This window comes from Primulina tabacum, chromosome 2, assembly GCF_025594145.1.
Source record: "Primulina tabacum isolate GXHZ01 chromosome 2, ASM2559414v2, whole genome shotgun sequence".
In the NCBI taxonomy this organism is placed as follows: domain Eukaryota; kingdom Viridiplantae; phylum Streptophyta; class Magnoliopsida; order Lamiales; family Gesneriaceae; genus Primulina; species Primulina tabacum.
The window spans coordinates 48,954,665-48,968,690 of NC_134551.1; the positions used below are offsets into that span (position 1 = coordinate 48,954,665).

At 36.8% G+C, this 14,026-nt stretch overlaps 2 protein-coding genes across 3 annotated transcripts; both read left to right on the plus strand.

Moving 5' to 3' along the window:
- Nucleotides 1–221: 221 nt before the first annotated feature.
- On the plus strand, nucleotides 222–7,125 carry LOC142533999 (obg-like ATPase 1). Its single transcript, XM_075640922.1, has 12 exons — nucleotides 222–476; nucleotides 637–804; nucleotides 992–1,115; nucleotides 1,258–1,349; nucleotides 1,602–1,700; nucleotides 2,061–2,174; nucleotides 3,156–3,220; nucleotides 3,678–3,794; nucleotides 3,940–4,015; nucleotides 4,947–5,039; nucleotides 5,760–5,810; nucleotides 6,842–7,125. The coding sequence occupies exons 1-12, from the start codon at nucleotides 390–392 to the stop codon at nucleotides 6,938–6,940; spliced, it is 1,185 nt and encodes a 394-aa protein (XP_075497037.1). The 5' UTR covers nucleotides 222–389; the 3' UTR covers nucleotides 6,941–7,125.
- A 1,993-nt stretch (nucleotides 7,126–9,118) lies between these two features.
- Nucleotides 9,119–13,829, plus strand: LOC142534015 (LRR receptor-like serine/threonine-protein kinase GHR1). Of its 2 annotated transcripts, XM_075640924.1 has the most exons (4): nucleotides 9,119–9,511; nucleotides 9,604–10,915; nucleotides 11,085–12,626; nucleotides 13,041–13,829. In XM_075640924.1, exons 2-4 carry the CDS (start codon nucleotides 9,853–9,855, stop codon nucleotides 13,622–13,624), a joined length of 3,189 nt encoding a protein of 1,062 aa, XP_075497039.1. In that variant the 5' UTR covers nucleotides 9,119–9,511; nucleotides 9,604–9,852; the 3' UTR covers nucleotides 13,625–13,829. The 2 variants fall into 2 exon arrangements, with proteins under 2 accessions (XP_075497039.1, XP_075497038.1); XM_075640923.1 differs by having other exon boundaries at nucleotides 9,119–10,915.
- The last annotated feature ends 197 nt before the right edge of the window (nucleotides 13,830–14,026 follow it).

Consider the following 14,026-nt stretch of genomic DNA (forward strand, 5'->3'; position numbering starts at 1 on the left):
TGAAAGGATACTCTGAAATAAGGGAAGGGAGCTTCATTTATAAAATTCCTTGTCCGTGTGAAAAAATACAAAATCGAACCGAGAGATCACCCTAATTGAACAAAGGGATAATATCTAGAGATCCATGTGCAGGCCCAATGACGAGACGGGATAGTCCATAAAGATCAAAATTATCCATTTGTATTCTACAATCGACAGCGATATAAATTTCCTCATGATCGGATTATGTTGGTCGCGAGTCAAGTTTCCTTTTCGGGTCCAATTGTAGCGACAACGGACTAATCCGTCTCTTATAAAACCCTAGACATCCTAACAGTTGGCTCCCTCCAGTTCGCACGGAATCTCGTATTCTACTGCAATTGTTTTCTCGATTGATTCCGGTGAAGAATATGCCTCCCAAAGCTGCGAAGTCGAAGGAAGCTCCAGCGGAGAGACCCATCCTTGGGCGCTTTTCTTCTCATCTTAAAATTGGAATTGTGAGTAATTTCTTTTAGATGTCGCTGTTCGGATAAGTGACATATATTCTGTTTTTTTGAGCTTCCGCTGGGAATTACTTTGGCTGTATATATACGCGTGGATTGGAATTAATCTTATGTAATTATCTTCGCACAATTTTCAAGAGTTCTTGTTTTTCAGGTTGGGTTGCCTAATGTGGGGAAATCAACACTCTTCAACACTCTTACGAAGTTATCCATTCCCGCCGAAAACTTTCCCTTCTGTACTATTGAGCCCAACGAGGCTCGTGTTAATGTTCCCGATGAACGATTTGAATGGCTCTTGCAACTGTACAAGCCAAAGAGTGAGGTCGTCACTCTTAACTGACAATTTTGTGGCTTTTAACAATGGATCATGCCGTGTGTTCTGATTTTTCGATTTTATAAACGGATATGAGATGCATGTATCCCTTTAGTGGTTGCCAGTAAATTACATTCCTTTTATTTGACTAGACTAAGCATTTCCCACATCTGACCCAATTATTTTTACCGTTTAGGTATCTGCTTTTTTAGAAATTCACGATATTGCTGGACTTGTTCGTGGTGCTCATGAAGGACAAGGACTAGGGAACAATTTCTTGTCTCATATCCGTGCAGTTGATGGCATTTTTCATGTCTTACGTAAGTGGTGATGGGTGATCTCACCGTGGAATTTGTTTTAGCAAGCTTGAACCCTCAGTTGTTGTGGAATTAAATAATGCAGCTAATTGGATCTAGACATCTGCTGGGAAACATTTCCTCTTACAATGATCGGGTATTGTAGGTGCATTTGAAGATCCTGACATCATTCATGTAGATGACTCTGTCGATCCTGTCAGAGATCTGGAGGTTATAAGCGCAGAATTGCGGCTCAAGGTAATTTTGATAAAATTTTGGCATTAAGATTACTTTGCCTTGTCTTTAGGATTTTGTTAACTGGCATTGAACTTTGTAGTAGTTGTGAAAACTCTTATATTACTCTCACTCTCCATTGGTGGGGAAATATGATTAACCTTCGGGCAACTTAAATTGATTCAAGCTTCTTCACGTAGATGTAACTTCTTTGCTATCAGGGATTTCTTCAGTTTTCTGAATATCAAAACTTTGAAATGTTGTGCATGACCCAAGGATCTTGAGTTCATGGAGAGGAGAATTGAGGATGTTGAAAAGAGCATGAAGAGGAGCAATGACAAGCAACTGAAAATCGAGCATGAATTGTGTCTACGGGTTTGTATACTATTTCAGTTTTTCTGGCATGAAGTGTAGGATGCTAATCAACTGTATTTTACACTATATAGTGCAGTTTGGATATTGAAGTGATTAAAGAAGTAATCTGCTTTACTGAGTCGAAAGCCTCTTCTTATCTGTGCTTTTAGAGAATCAAGGATGTTTATATATCTGTCAATTTAGTTTTTTTAGTGCTTGTGATTTGCTGTGTCTGAGTGTAGAGATGTGGTATATATGCTTTATGATGCATATCTGCATTAACAGTTGAAACAAAAATATCGGTAATATTTAGCTGTACTCGAAAGTATTATTGCCATTTTGAAATATCCGATTAAATCTTGATAATTCATGGGTTCACAGGTCAAAGCTTCGCTGGAGGAGGGAAAAGATGCTCGCCTGGTGGAGTGGAAAGCTGCTGATATTGAGATCTTGAATACTTTTCAACTGCTCAGTGCCAAACCCGTTGTTTATTTGGTCAGTAAATCATATAATGCACTGCACCAAATGAAAAAAATGTTAAAGATGCATGTGGTTGGGTCTTTGTTTTTGGTAAGTGATAGCTATTTATTTTCCAGACCTGCTAATATTGTGTTTTTGTTTTTCCAAGCCTGCTAATTTTGTGTTTTGTTTTATATGTTCATGGCTATTTTATTTCCAGTCATCCCCTTTTCCAAAGCTTCCTTAAATAGACATATCTTTAACTGATATGTAGCATTCATGGAAATCAACAGCCACTTTGTGTGTTTCTCAAGGGACTTGTGTCATTTTGACATATAACTTGTAACTTATTACGAGGATCAAATAGGAAATAATGAAATCTATCACCTTTTTTTTTATCATACCTTTAGTCATCTTTGAAAAATTTTGTACCTTAAAAATACCAATATTTTATGTCTTCTGTAACTTTTTTCATTTCACTCAATGCAGGAGTGGAAATAACACATTTTTACTAGACAATAGATATATCTTTTTGGGGCAAGACTAGGAATATCTGACCATGTTATTTAGCTAACAGTGGACAACTCAGTCCCAAATGTCGTCTTCAAATAATTTATGCTGTTCTTAATCTAAAATGAATCTCAAAGTTTTTTCTTCTATGGACATGAATTTTCATGCAGTGAAGATGGTTATGAACATGCTTGTGTATTTTGTTCTTTCTAAATTTATTTGCAAAAAATGTGAACTATCTTAGGCTGATGAAATCCATCTGATAGATTAATCTTTCGCCTCCTTGAGAAAAAAATGTGCTAATCGATTACACATCTCTAGTTGTTACACTATTCATTTTTCCTGCATTTCCACCTTAGGGCATGGGAATACACTTTATTGTATGTACAGGATTTCAAGTGTTTGGATGCATATTCCCAATTTTTCTCTTCTGTCATTGATTTGTATTTTCCTGTTATTCCTTGTTAAAATTCCCCATTTCTATGCGTTGGCCTTGATTGGAAACAGGTTAACATGAATGAGAAAGACTATCAAAGAAAAAAGAACAAATTTCTTCCAAAGATCCACGCCTGGTAAATAAGTTTACTATGCTTCCAATGTTCATTGTATCTCTGCACGTGTACAAAAAATTTGTTCCTATAATAGGAAGTTTTTCAAAACAGAAGCCCAGCCTTTCTGATTTTATATATTGTGGTTTTAGATTTGGAAATTTTTTAAGTGTGGCTGCAAATTGTGAAATGAATCAATACAGATTACTTCTTCTAATAAATTCATAATTTATTTGATGATTTGCGTGTTTTAAATTAATAAACGGCCTTCACCTTCTGAAGTCAATAAAAAGTGACTAATTTCTGGGCATTTCCTTTCTCATTAGTTTGTCTGTTACCCTTATTTTCTTGAGATTTTTTTGCTTAGCTTTTATTTTATTATTACAGCTTTTAACTATTATCTCCCCAGGTTTTAATTTATCAAGATTTTTTTTTTAATTTTTCCTGTGTCTTTTAAGAATTATCCTTTGTTATTTTGTAGGGTGCAGGAGCATGGTGGTGAAACCATAATCCCTGTCAGCTGTGCCTTAGAGAAAAATCTTGCTGATATGTCCCTAGATGAAAATGTGAAGTATTGTGCAGAGAACAAGGTACAAAGGTTCGTTCAAGATCATTTTACTTTCTTAATGTGGGATTTTTTACAGTCTTCATCATAGGAAATTATAATAAGATGTTTTCATAAGCATGTATAGTGAAAAGTTTGACTTGACAAAGTTGACATGAAATTTTTATGCTACATATAGTTCCCTTACGAAGATCATAAAGACTGGATTTTCAGCCATTAATCTCATTTACTTTTTCACAGCAGGACCAGATGAGGTATTTCACAAAACTTTTTGTTGCGTTAACGTTATTTGCTTGTAAGCAATATTTTTTTGGTTGATTTATCTTGAGTCATCGGAACTGTGTTCTAATTATGTGTCAGTGCCTTACTTTGAAGGAAATTGTTATTTGATTGAATGAAATACTAAATTAGAAGTACCTGTCAGCTGATATGATGGATTGTCGGCTTGCCATTCACTCGTTATTGGGTGGTGGAAATTATCGAACAGTGCCACATAGTTTTAGAAAATAAAAGTCCAATCTAAAAAAGCAGAAAAGTGTTGGTTGGACACACTGCCCCTTTAGTTGTACTTTCATTGCTCATCATAATCATTAATTTTAACAGTCACACAATCACCGGCGAAAGCACATGACATAATACCATTGAATCCCCCTTCGATCTGTTTCTTTTCGAATATATAGCTGCACTGTTCCGAATACGAGGAAACTGACTGGATCACTGCTGTTAGTTTGTGGAGAAAAGCAACATATACCTGAGAAAAGGTTTCTGGCTTGGTCACAACCTGTGGAATATTGAAGAACGTGCTCTCTGGCAATTTTTTCTCCGTTGATATACTTTCTCAGCTTGATCAAACATTCAAGGACTTATTTGATACACAACCTTTTTTAATGTAATCGAGACACTATGTTTGTGACATTCATTAAAAGCACATACTTCGAAGAATAATGTAACATGGTCCCCTTGAAGCAATGATTCCTGGTTGTTTGAGGAAGGGCGTGCATCTTTTATTTCTTTAATCGCTTAATTTCTCACTAGTTCATGTGACCTGTACAAACCTTTTTTTAAAATACAGCTAAGGTCCCAAATTCTTTATTTGATATTTACCTTTCAAATCATAATAAAATGCAAGCATTGGCTGATGTTTTTCTTTCTGGCCATAACAAGATTGAATTTGCTCTCATGCAGGTAAAGTGCTGGCAAATTCGTCGACAGACAAAAGCCCCCCAAGCTGCAGGAACTATTCATACTGATTTTGAAAAGGGCTTCATCTGTGCTGAGGTAGTTACATGCTTTTACCGTTATTTATTGACGCACGTTCATATTCTCTAAGACCTTTACGTGAAGTATCGCCATACATAGTTTATTTTACTGTTTCCAATTTCACTTGTTTATTTTCTTTCCTTTTCCGCATTCAGCATTCGCTTGTTCTGACTTCTCTTTTATCTACTTACATGATATACGACTAATGTGTGCCTCAATGGAACTTTACATACCATTCATTTTGGTATCTGAATGGATCCTTATGTGCCATCTGTTTTGCACCCACGAGATTTGATTTTATACCTGATATTTTCAATTAGTTTAAATTGATCTGTACCTACCATCTGTTTTGTTCCCGTAAGCTTGAGTTTTAAACTTAATTGCATTTTTGGGGAGTATCGGTAGTACTTTGAGACAACCTAGTTCTAAGTGTTTCCTTTGAATTCTGGTATTTTGATCTAATATTATGTCTCCTGTATGGTCGTAAAGATTGAAATACCATTGATCAATGTTGCTTATCGTGCCCCTTTTTTTTCTCAAGAGTTGGTTTGCATGATTGTATGTGTTGGCACTTGTTTTATCTAATAGGAACGCAGTGGATGGAATATTCTTTTGTTCTAAGATAACGCATATTATTGTGTGATCCTTGATATTGGTAATATTTATCAGGTGAAATTCGTGACATGAGTTGTGCCATCATGTGTGCTCATATGTCATTGGTCTTGTAATATATTTTAGGTTATGAAATTTGAAGATCTGAAGGAACTTGGCAGTGAGGCTGCCGTAAAGGTATATCTCCGTTTAAAAAGTATTAATAATTCGTTGAATGGCGGTTGTGTCTTATTTGATAATTTCTTTTATAAAATCATCCACCATGCTATTATTTAATTATTTATCTATTTATTTAAGGTGGTCTCGTAGTCATGTTTCTAAAATAACGTGGGTGGGCGCTCCCTAGACTTTGTTGCTGCTTCCTTCTGTTTATTTCCTTTAACAATGATAAAGATCTATTCATTGCCCGGTCATTCTTCATATTAGAAAGACTTCCATGCAGTGCGTAGATTTTGAGAATGGCAATCTCCATTTCCATTACCCAATGTGGAATTTGATTATGGGTGTAAACGAACCGAATCGGGCGAAAAATGAAGAAAATTTAAGACTCAAAATAGTTCCATCTGAGTTAGAGTTCGATTCGATTCGAAGCTCAAATTTTTTGGCTTGGACTTGGTTCGAATTAAAGCTCGAGTACAACTCGAAAGATTCAAACACGTTTGTTAACTATTCTAACTATCGCTTGAAAATAAGTACTCGAATTAATCAAAATTTGTTTACAAATACAAATATAAAGTTGTATTACATATTAAGAATCACGAGCTCTGTAGTTTATGGTGTAAACGAACCGAGTCGGTTCGCAAGCATTTTGAACTGACAATATTTGATTCGTATTTGGGCTGAACTGGAGCATGTTCAAACATTTTTCAATCCAAACTTGAACCCGAATTATTTTGTGTGATGGTTCGCGAGAGTCAGTTCGAAATGTTTGCGAACCGACTCGGTTCGTTTACACCCCTAAACTAGATACTCTGTAGTAGGGAACAATTACAATTTACAGTCCTCGTGAACACATGCGTAGTGACTAGCGAGAGAGACATGTATTGATTTCTCTCAAGAGTATTAGTAAGACAACCCTCACAATTTCTGTTGACAATTGATGTAATGCGCGGCACAAGTTGATTCGTTGATTTTTCATGTAATTCTCTGGTCTTTGTATTTCAGATCTGTAACTGTACATTCACTTATTCTTCTTTGTGTTTGCACAGGCTGCCGGAAAGTACCGGCAGGAGGGGAAGACGTATGTTGTCGTAGATGGAGACATTATTTTCTTCAAATTTAATGTTTCTGGTGGCGGTAAGAAGTGAGATATCTCGTCACATCCATTTTTAACGCCAATTTAAGTGGTTAAAATAATGGATACAAATTTACTTGTGAGATCTCTTATGCCTCTTACGAGGTTTGTAAAATTACGGCATCTTCCCTTGAAAAAACCGTGGTTAGACTGAATTTTGTTTGTTTTGGCTATTCGAAATCCATAATATATTCCTGATTTCGAGCCTTGTGGACTTTGGCAAGATCCATATAATTAACTTCTTTTGTTTAGATAACTCTTTTTCACGTAATTTGCATTGGAACTTTCTATGGAGAAAAAAAAACGAGGTTACAGAAAATAAAACGTGTCTCGTCGTGTGATATTGGAGTAAGCTTAATCCCAATCGTTGGGCAAGTTACAGAACGAGGTTAATTAAAAGAATCCGAGGCCACGTTTGGTTTGCAAACTAGTGTGTGAAGTCTGTACACCGATTTATGGCATGCTTGAAAAAGAAACGTCAAACAGTGATCTGATTTTATTGAAGTGTTGTTTTAAAAAAGGAGGCCCGGAAGTGTATCCTGTGCCAAATGTTTGGGACACTTGATCAGTCCATTCCCCATCCTGCAGGGATTGGTTGGACCAGTAACACCAGACAAAACGTGCCGGACATTTATCAATCCTCCACCTAATTAACGTCCATATGTAGTTTATCATGTATTACTTATGTGATATAATTTCGAGAGAGCAACAGCCAAAGAAATATGTGCAGTGTTTTAGACAACTTTTTACGAACGCCTCTGTTTGAAAATGAATAATTTAGATTCCATTTGGTGATGTAAAGTTAACAGAGCACACGCTCACACGTGAATGTGTTCTCGTGGACTTGGGGGGAGCTGCGCGCACGATACTAATATATACACACATATCGAGGACAAGAGGATGTCAACATTATCAAACCCTGGTCAGAAAGGTATTGGTGGGATCCGATTTAATGCAACTCAGCACATCAATTTTCACACACACAACTTTTACTAGAGACAAATGTTAATTTAATCACGTGAGGTGTATCTTGTATATGATTTTATTTATTAAAATTATTAATTTTTATATTAAAAATTTTATTATTTTTTGTTTATAAATTCGTGATATCATTTTACCACAAATGTAATCTCTATTCTATATATCAAATCAATAAAATTTCTGATTTCTTCTGAGCATGCTCTCGTATACCATTGTACCAAGCATGACCTGAGTTTATATTAGTTTGGTTTGAATTTTTTTTTTTTGTTGTTTTTGAAAATAACATTTACTTATATCAAATAACACATTTCAAATCAGGTATTTTTTTCCCAAAATAAAACTGAAATGATACGTCAACTGAAACAAAATGGGACCATATACCGAGCTTCAGATTCAGTTTCAACTGAAATCTCCGAATTTTTTGTACTCTCTTTATAATACTTTTGTTCATCACTGCTATTTTATTAAATTTGAGATACTTAAATAATCAACTTTGATGTCATGGTCTGTTTTAATAATTATATATATTAATAAAATGTTAAAATTTTAATACAAATTATATGTAGTTCAGCGTATAGAATTTGTTTTTTGATGTTTAGGTTATATGTTCAATTCTCGCAGATGTAATTTTTTTATTCTTTTATTTTTCAATTTATTTTTTAATTTATATATCAAAATTACAGTGTATCGCTATTTCTTATAATTATATTTTGATCATCATTTAAATATAAATCAAATGAATTATAAAAAAATATTATATGAGCATGCAACGCGTGCATCGGTGCACTAGTTTGAAGAAAAAATTTCAACCACGTTAGATAAACTTCACAAATTTTCCTAAAAGAATTAGATGAATACAAACAAATTGTATAACGAAATTAAAAAATTTCGAATTTGATTACGATCTAATTTCGATTTTTCTGTTTAATCGATGTTAAGTCTACACATGAGATTTTCAAATGGTAGACTAAACAATTTTTTCGCTTTTGATCTAATCGTTATATATCTCATTTTCTTTACATTTTATTTTCTCCTCTTGTCGTTTCAATTTCAAAATTTAATAAATTTCATTTTAATTTTTTTTTAAAAAAGTATTTTATTATTTAATTTTTCTACTCATGATAATTAATCAAGTGACTTACGAACTATATTGAAGCATGAATGAACGTTAAATCACGACGAATGCAACATTTCCAAACAAACGTAATCAATGGGTATTTTGTCTGTTTGGAGAGAGAAAGCAGTAGCTTTATCCGCAGAGCGTGCTTCGTTTTCAATAACAATATCAGCAAAGAAAAGACAAATTGCACACTCACCCATAAATGTTTTTTTAGGGTTCTGAAAAGCAATTTTTTTTGGTGGGTTCTTGGATTGCATTGTCTTTAATGCACCTGCGGTGCAGATTTGAAGACCTTCCACCCCATACTTCGCCAGCCTCATTTTTTGGTTCGGTTTTGGACTGGGCTGAAAAGGCTAAAAATTTGAGATTTTTTAGTACAGTGGTTAAGTTGCCCCCCAACCCCCACCACTGGTAGGGGTTTCAATCTTTCTTTGTCACGGGGGCTCTATCTTGAGGTAGAGAGGGCTGCTCACCTTTCGTCTGGTTAGATCTCAGAAAGTGACTTTAAAATGCAGTCATTTCATGTTTTGCCATGTTCTACATGCTAGGCAAACTTTGTTTTTCTTTCAGCGTAGCTCGGGAGTGTTTCCTAGTTAGAACAAGCGCTATTTAATGCTTGTGCTACTGTTAGTAATGAAGTATCGTTTGGGCCGTATGTTCTGTTAGTAAAGGTTAAAAAATCTATTTGGGTGATTTTTGTTGGAGTTCTGCACGTTTGTCATCCAACTCATTGGGCTGAACGGTTGGATCTTGAATGCTGGGTGATCCAGTGCATTTCCTTTAACGCGAAATCTTTATACCATTTTCTTGGCTTAGAGGTTAGAATGTGGATAGTTAGGCTTTTCATGGTTGGTTTTTGCTTTGTCTGTGCACTGGGGCAGCTACCTTCCCAGGATATTCTGACTCTGCTTGAGTTCAAGAAAGGAATCAAGCATGATCCAACAGGTTTTGTGCTTGATTCGTGGAACGATGAATCTATTGATTTCAATGGGTGTCCTGCATCCTGGAACGGGGTTATGTGTAATGGTGGTAATGTTGCAGCTGTTGTTCTTGACAATGTGGGATTGACTGCGGACACAGATTTGGGCGTCTTTACAAATCTGTCAATGCTTGTCAAACTTTCAATCTCCAACAATTCAATATCGGGGACGCTGCCTGCCAGGCTTGGCGACTTCAAGAATCTTGAATATCTTGATATTTCTGACAATTTATTTTTCTCGTCATTGCCACCTGAAATTGGTAAAATGGGTAGCGTGAGAAACCTCTCTTTGGCGGGAAATAATTTTTCTGGTTCGATCCCGGATTCCATTTCTGGACTTTCCTCCATTCTTTCTTTAGACATGAGCCGCAACTCCCTTTCTGGGCCATTGCCCTCATCTTTGACGAGGTTGAGAGATGTGGTGTATCTTAACCTTTCATTAAATGGCTTCACAAAAAGTATCCCTAAAGGTTTTGAACTGATGAAACAGCTTGATGTGCTTGACTTGCACGGAAACATGCTTGATGGTAAATTGGATCCTGTATTTCTGCTAGCTACTTCAGCCAGTCATATTGATCTTAGTGGGAATTTACTTGGGAGTGCTGCTGAAGAGCATCAGAACTTTCTTGGGGGTATTTCGTTGTCTGTGAAGCATTTAAATCTAAGTCACAACCAATTGGCAGGATCACTTGTCAATGGTAGTGTGGCGCAAACTTTTGGGACTATGGAGGTTCTTGATTTGAGCTACAATCAATTGTCTGGGGTGTTGCCGGGGTTCAATTTTGTGTATGATCTTCAAGTCCTGAAACTTAGTAATAATAGATTTTCTGGTTACATTCCTAACAATCTTCTGAAGGGAGAGTCATTGGTGCTAACGGACTTGGACTTGAGTGGCAACAACCTCTCAGGTGCATATACTACTGTAAACTTTTAGCTGTCATCCAAATATTATCATAGCATCCTCTTATTCACTACTTCTGTGGTTGTGAAACAGTCTAATTTTGTTGTTTAGGGAAATTGACTCAGAGTCCCGTCAATCTTGCGATAACCACCTAACCTCTTTTGTTACTTTGACAGGGCCAATAGGTATGATCACATCAACAACATTGAACACCCTCAATCTCTCCTCAAATGTACTTTCTGGCGAGCTTCCACTGCTGATGGGAAGCTGTGCGGTAGTTGATCTTTCCAGAAACCAATTTGAAGGAAATTTGTCACGGTTGCTGAAATGGGGAAACATAGAAATTCTTGATCTTAGCCACAACAATTTGGTGGGATCCATTCCTGAGGTAACTGCTCAGTTTTTGCGGTTAAAGTACCTGAACCTGTCCCACAACTCCCTGAATGGTTCTCTCCCAAAAGTCATTCTGCAATTCCCAAAACTCATGACCCTCGATTTCAGCTTCAACCAGTTGGATGGACCACTTTTACCTGCTCTTTTAACATCAGCTACTCTGAAAGAACTTCACCTTCAGAGCAACGTACTATCCGGTAGCATTAGTTTTTCTCCTCCCTCAAGTGATTCAAATCTCAGTGTTCTTGATATTTCTGATAATCAGTTGGATGGCTACTTCCCTGAGGGGCTTGGAAATTTTTCTTCTCTTCAAGTGCTTAATATGGGAGGAAACAAATTCTCTGGTTCTCTGCCTACTTCTATTGGTGGTTTGGGTATCTTAAATTCATTGGATATTTCTCGGAATCATTTTACTGGTCTGATACCCAAGAACTTGCCTAACACTCTCCAAAGCTTTAATGCATCGTATAATGATCTTTCTGGTGTCGTACCAGAAAATTTGAGGAAGTTTTCTCTATCTTCTTTCTACCCAGGCAATCCTCAGTTGCAGTTCCCTAATCCTCCTCCCAGTTCTGACCATATTCCAGCTGGAAATACAAGTAAGAAACATTTGAGAACTCTCATCATGGCGGTAGTAATAGCGTCCTGTCTGATTGCTATTATCATTTTGATCCTACTTGCACTTTTCATATATTACAAGTGTGTCTCGAAAAGGCTTTTGCCACATGAGACCGAAAAAAATGCCAGATACCAAACATCAACAAATACTTCAAGCTTTGGTGGAGGAGTCCGTTCAGGTGGGTTGGTTGTATCGGCAGAGGACCTTGTGAGATATCGAAAAGGATCGTCATTAGAGATAATTAGTCCCGATGAGAATATGGCTGCTGTAACCGGCTTCTCCCCATCCAAGCCCAGCCAATTCTCATGGTCGCCAGAATCAAGGGATTCCTTTACTGGAGAAAATCTTTCCAGACTGGATGTTAGATCTCCTGAGCAACTGGCTGGCGAGATTTACTTTTTAGATGATACAATCTCATTTTCAGCTGGGGAACTATCAAGGGCACCTGCAGAAGTCCTTGGAAGAAGCAGCCATGGGACATCTTACAGAGCAACTATGGAGAACGGGTTGTTCTTGACTGTGAAGTGGTTGAGAGAAGGAGTTGCGAAGCAAAAAAAGGACTTTGCTAAAGAAGCTAAAAAATTTTCCAACATCAAACATCCAAATGTGGTTGGATTGAGAGGGTACTACTGGGGACCAACACAACACGAGAAACTTATTCTTTCAGACTACATATCTCCAGGAAGTGTTGCTGGTTTTCTCTATGGTAAATGTTGTATTCTGTACTCGAGCAATTTCTGCATGTCTTTGCTTATTTTATGTTTTTTTTTCCTGATTTATGGGAAAATTCTAAAGTTGTCAATCTATCTCCTTTCACCCCTCGTTTGGATGTCATCGAAATGTCTGCTTTCTCAAATGACACCAGTTTTGTTTTGTGGAATCAAACTGATTGTGGTTTGGTTTCTATAGTTTCATGAAACTAATTTTTGTAGCTTAGTATATTTTGGCGACATCACTTGTATATACTCCCAAGAGCCAAAAAATATATAGGTGGTTACAAGTATGGGCACGAGGACGCTATCCTATAAAATGCATGAGGATCAAAAAGTCTACACTTCGTCTTTTTATAGTTGGAATATAATCGGTTACCTAGTACTTTCTTACCATCCCGTATCTGCAGATCGTCCGGGAAGAAAGGGTCCACCCTTGACCTGGGCCCAGAGGCTCAAAATAGCTGTTGATGTTGCACGTGGCCTGAACTATCTCCATTTTGATCGAGCCATTCCTCATGGAAACCTTAAAGCTACCAATATACTACTAGATGGACCTGATCTCAATGCTCGAGTGGCTGATTACTGTCTGCACCGCCTTATGACCCAATCGGGCATCATAGAACAGATTCTTGATGCTGGGGTGCTGGGATACCGTGCACCTGAACTAGCTGCATCAAAGAAACCTCTACCCTCCTTCAAATCTGACATTTACGCCTTTGGGGTGATCTTACTGGAACTTCTGACAGGGAAACGTGCAGGAGATGTAGTTTCTGGTGAAGATGGAGGTGTTGACTTGACCGATTGGGTTCGTTTGAGGGTGGCGGAAGGCCGAGGATCGGATTGTTTCGATTCTGTATTGAAATCAGAGATGGCAATCCCAGCAGCGGACAAGGGAATGAAGAATATTCTTGAAATAGCTCTAAGATGCATTCGTGCTGTATCTGAGAGGCCCGGCATTAAGACCATATATGAGGACCTTTCATCAATTTAGTTATGTTTGTTTTGGTGGACGAAATGTGAATTGGGAATCAATTACCTCATTGAGCTTCCCTCTTTGGTTAGATGAGATAGGAAACTAGAAGTTGTATTAGTTTTTTCTCCAAAAAACTGCTTTGATATCGAGTCTTCTCATTTGTACAAAAGTCCTCATCTGATGAATGAGATCCGAGTATGTTTGGTTTGTACTTTTATGTGCAGATGAATCACAATTGTTTCGCTCAAACTGTTTCTTGTCTGTGGTTTGGAATTTGATTGAATCTATTAGAAAAGTTAACAAGAAATCATAAAGTTTACGCATGGTTACTATGAAGCTTCAAAATGTACAAAAATCAAACCTTTGAGAATTATCTAAATGAATATTAGTTGATTGTGAATTTCTGTTAAAAAATAAAAA

Coding starts and splice junctions, on each gene's coding strand:
- LOC142533999 (XM_075640922.1), top strand. CDS start 390: ATGCCTCCCAAAGCTGCGAAGTCGAAGGAAGCTCCAGCGGAGAGACCC. Junction 2,175..3,155: donor CCAAACCCGTTGTTTATTTG/GTCAGTAAATCA, acceptor GATTGGAAACAG/GTTAACATGAATGAGAAAGA. Junction 4,016..4,946: donor TCACAGCAGGACCAGATGAG/GTATTTCACAAA, acceptor GCTCTCATGCAG/GTAAAGTGCTGGCAAATTCG.
- LOC142534015 (XM_075640923.1), top strand. CDS start 9,853: ATGTGGATAGTTAGGCTTTTCATGGTTGGTTTTTGCTTTGTCTGTGCA. Junction 10,916..11,084: donor GAGTGGCAACAACCTCTCAG/GTGCATATACTA, acceptor TTACTTTGACAG/GGCCAATAGGTATGATCACA. Junction 12,627..13,040: donor TGTTGCTGGTTTTCTCTATG/GTAAATGTTGTA, acceptor CCGTATCTGCAG/ATCGTCCGGGAAGAAAGGGT.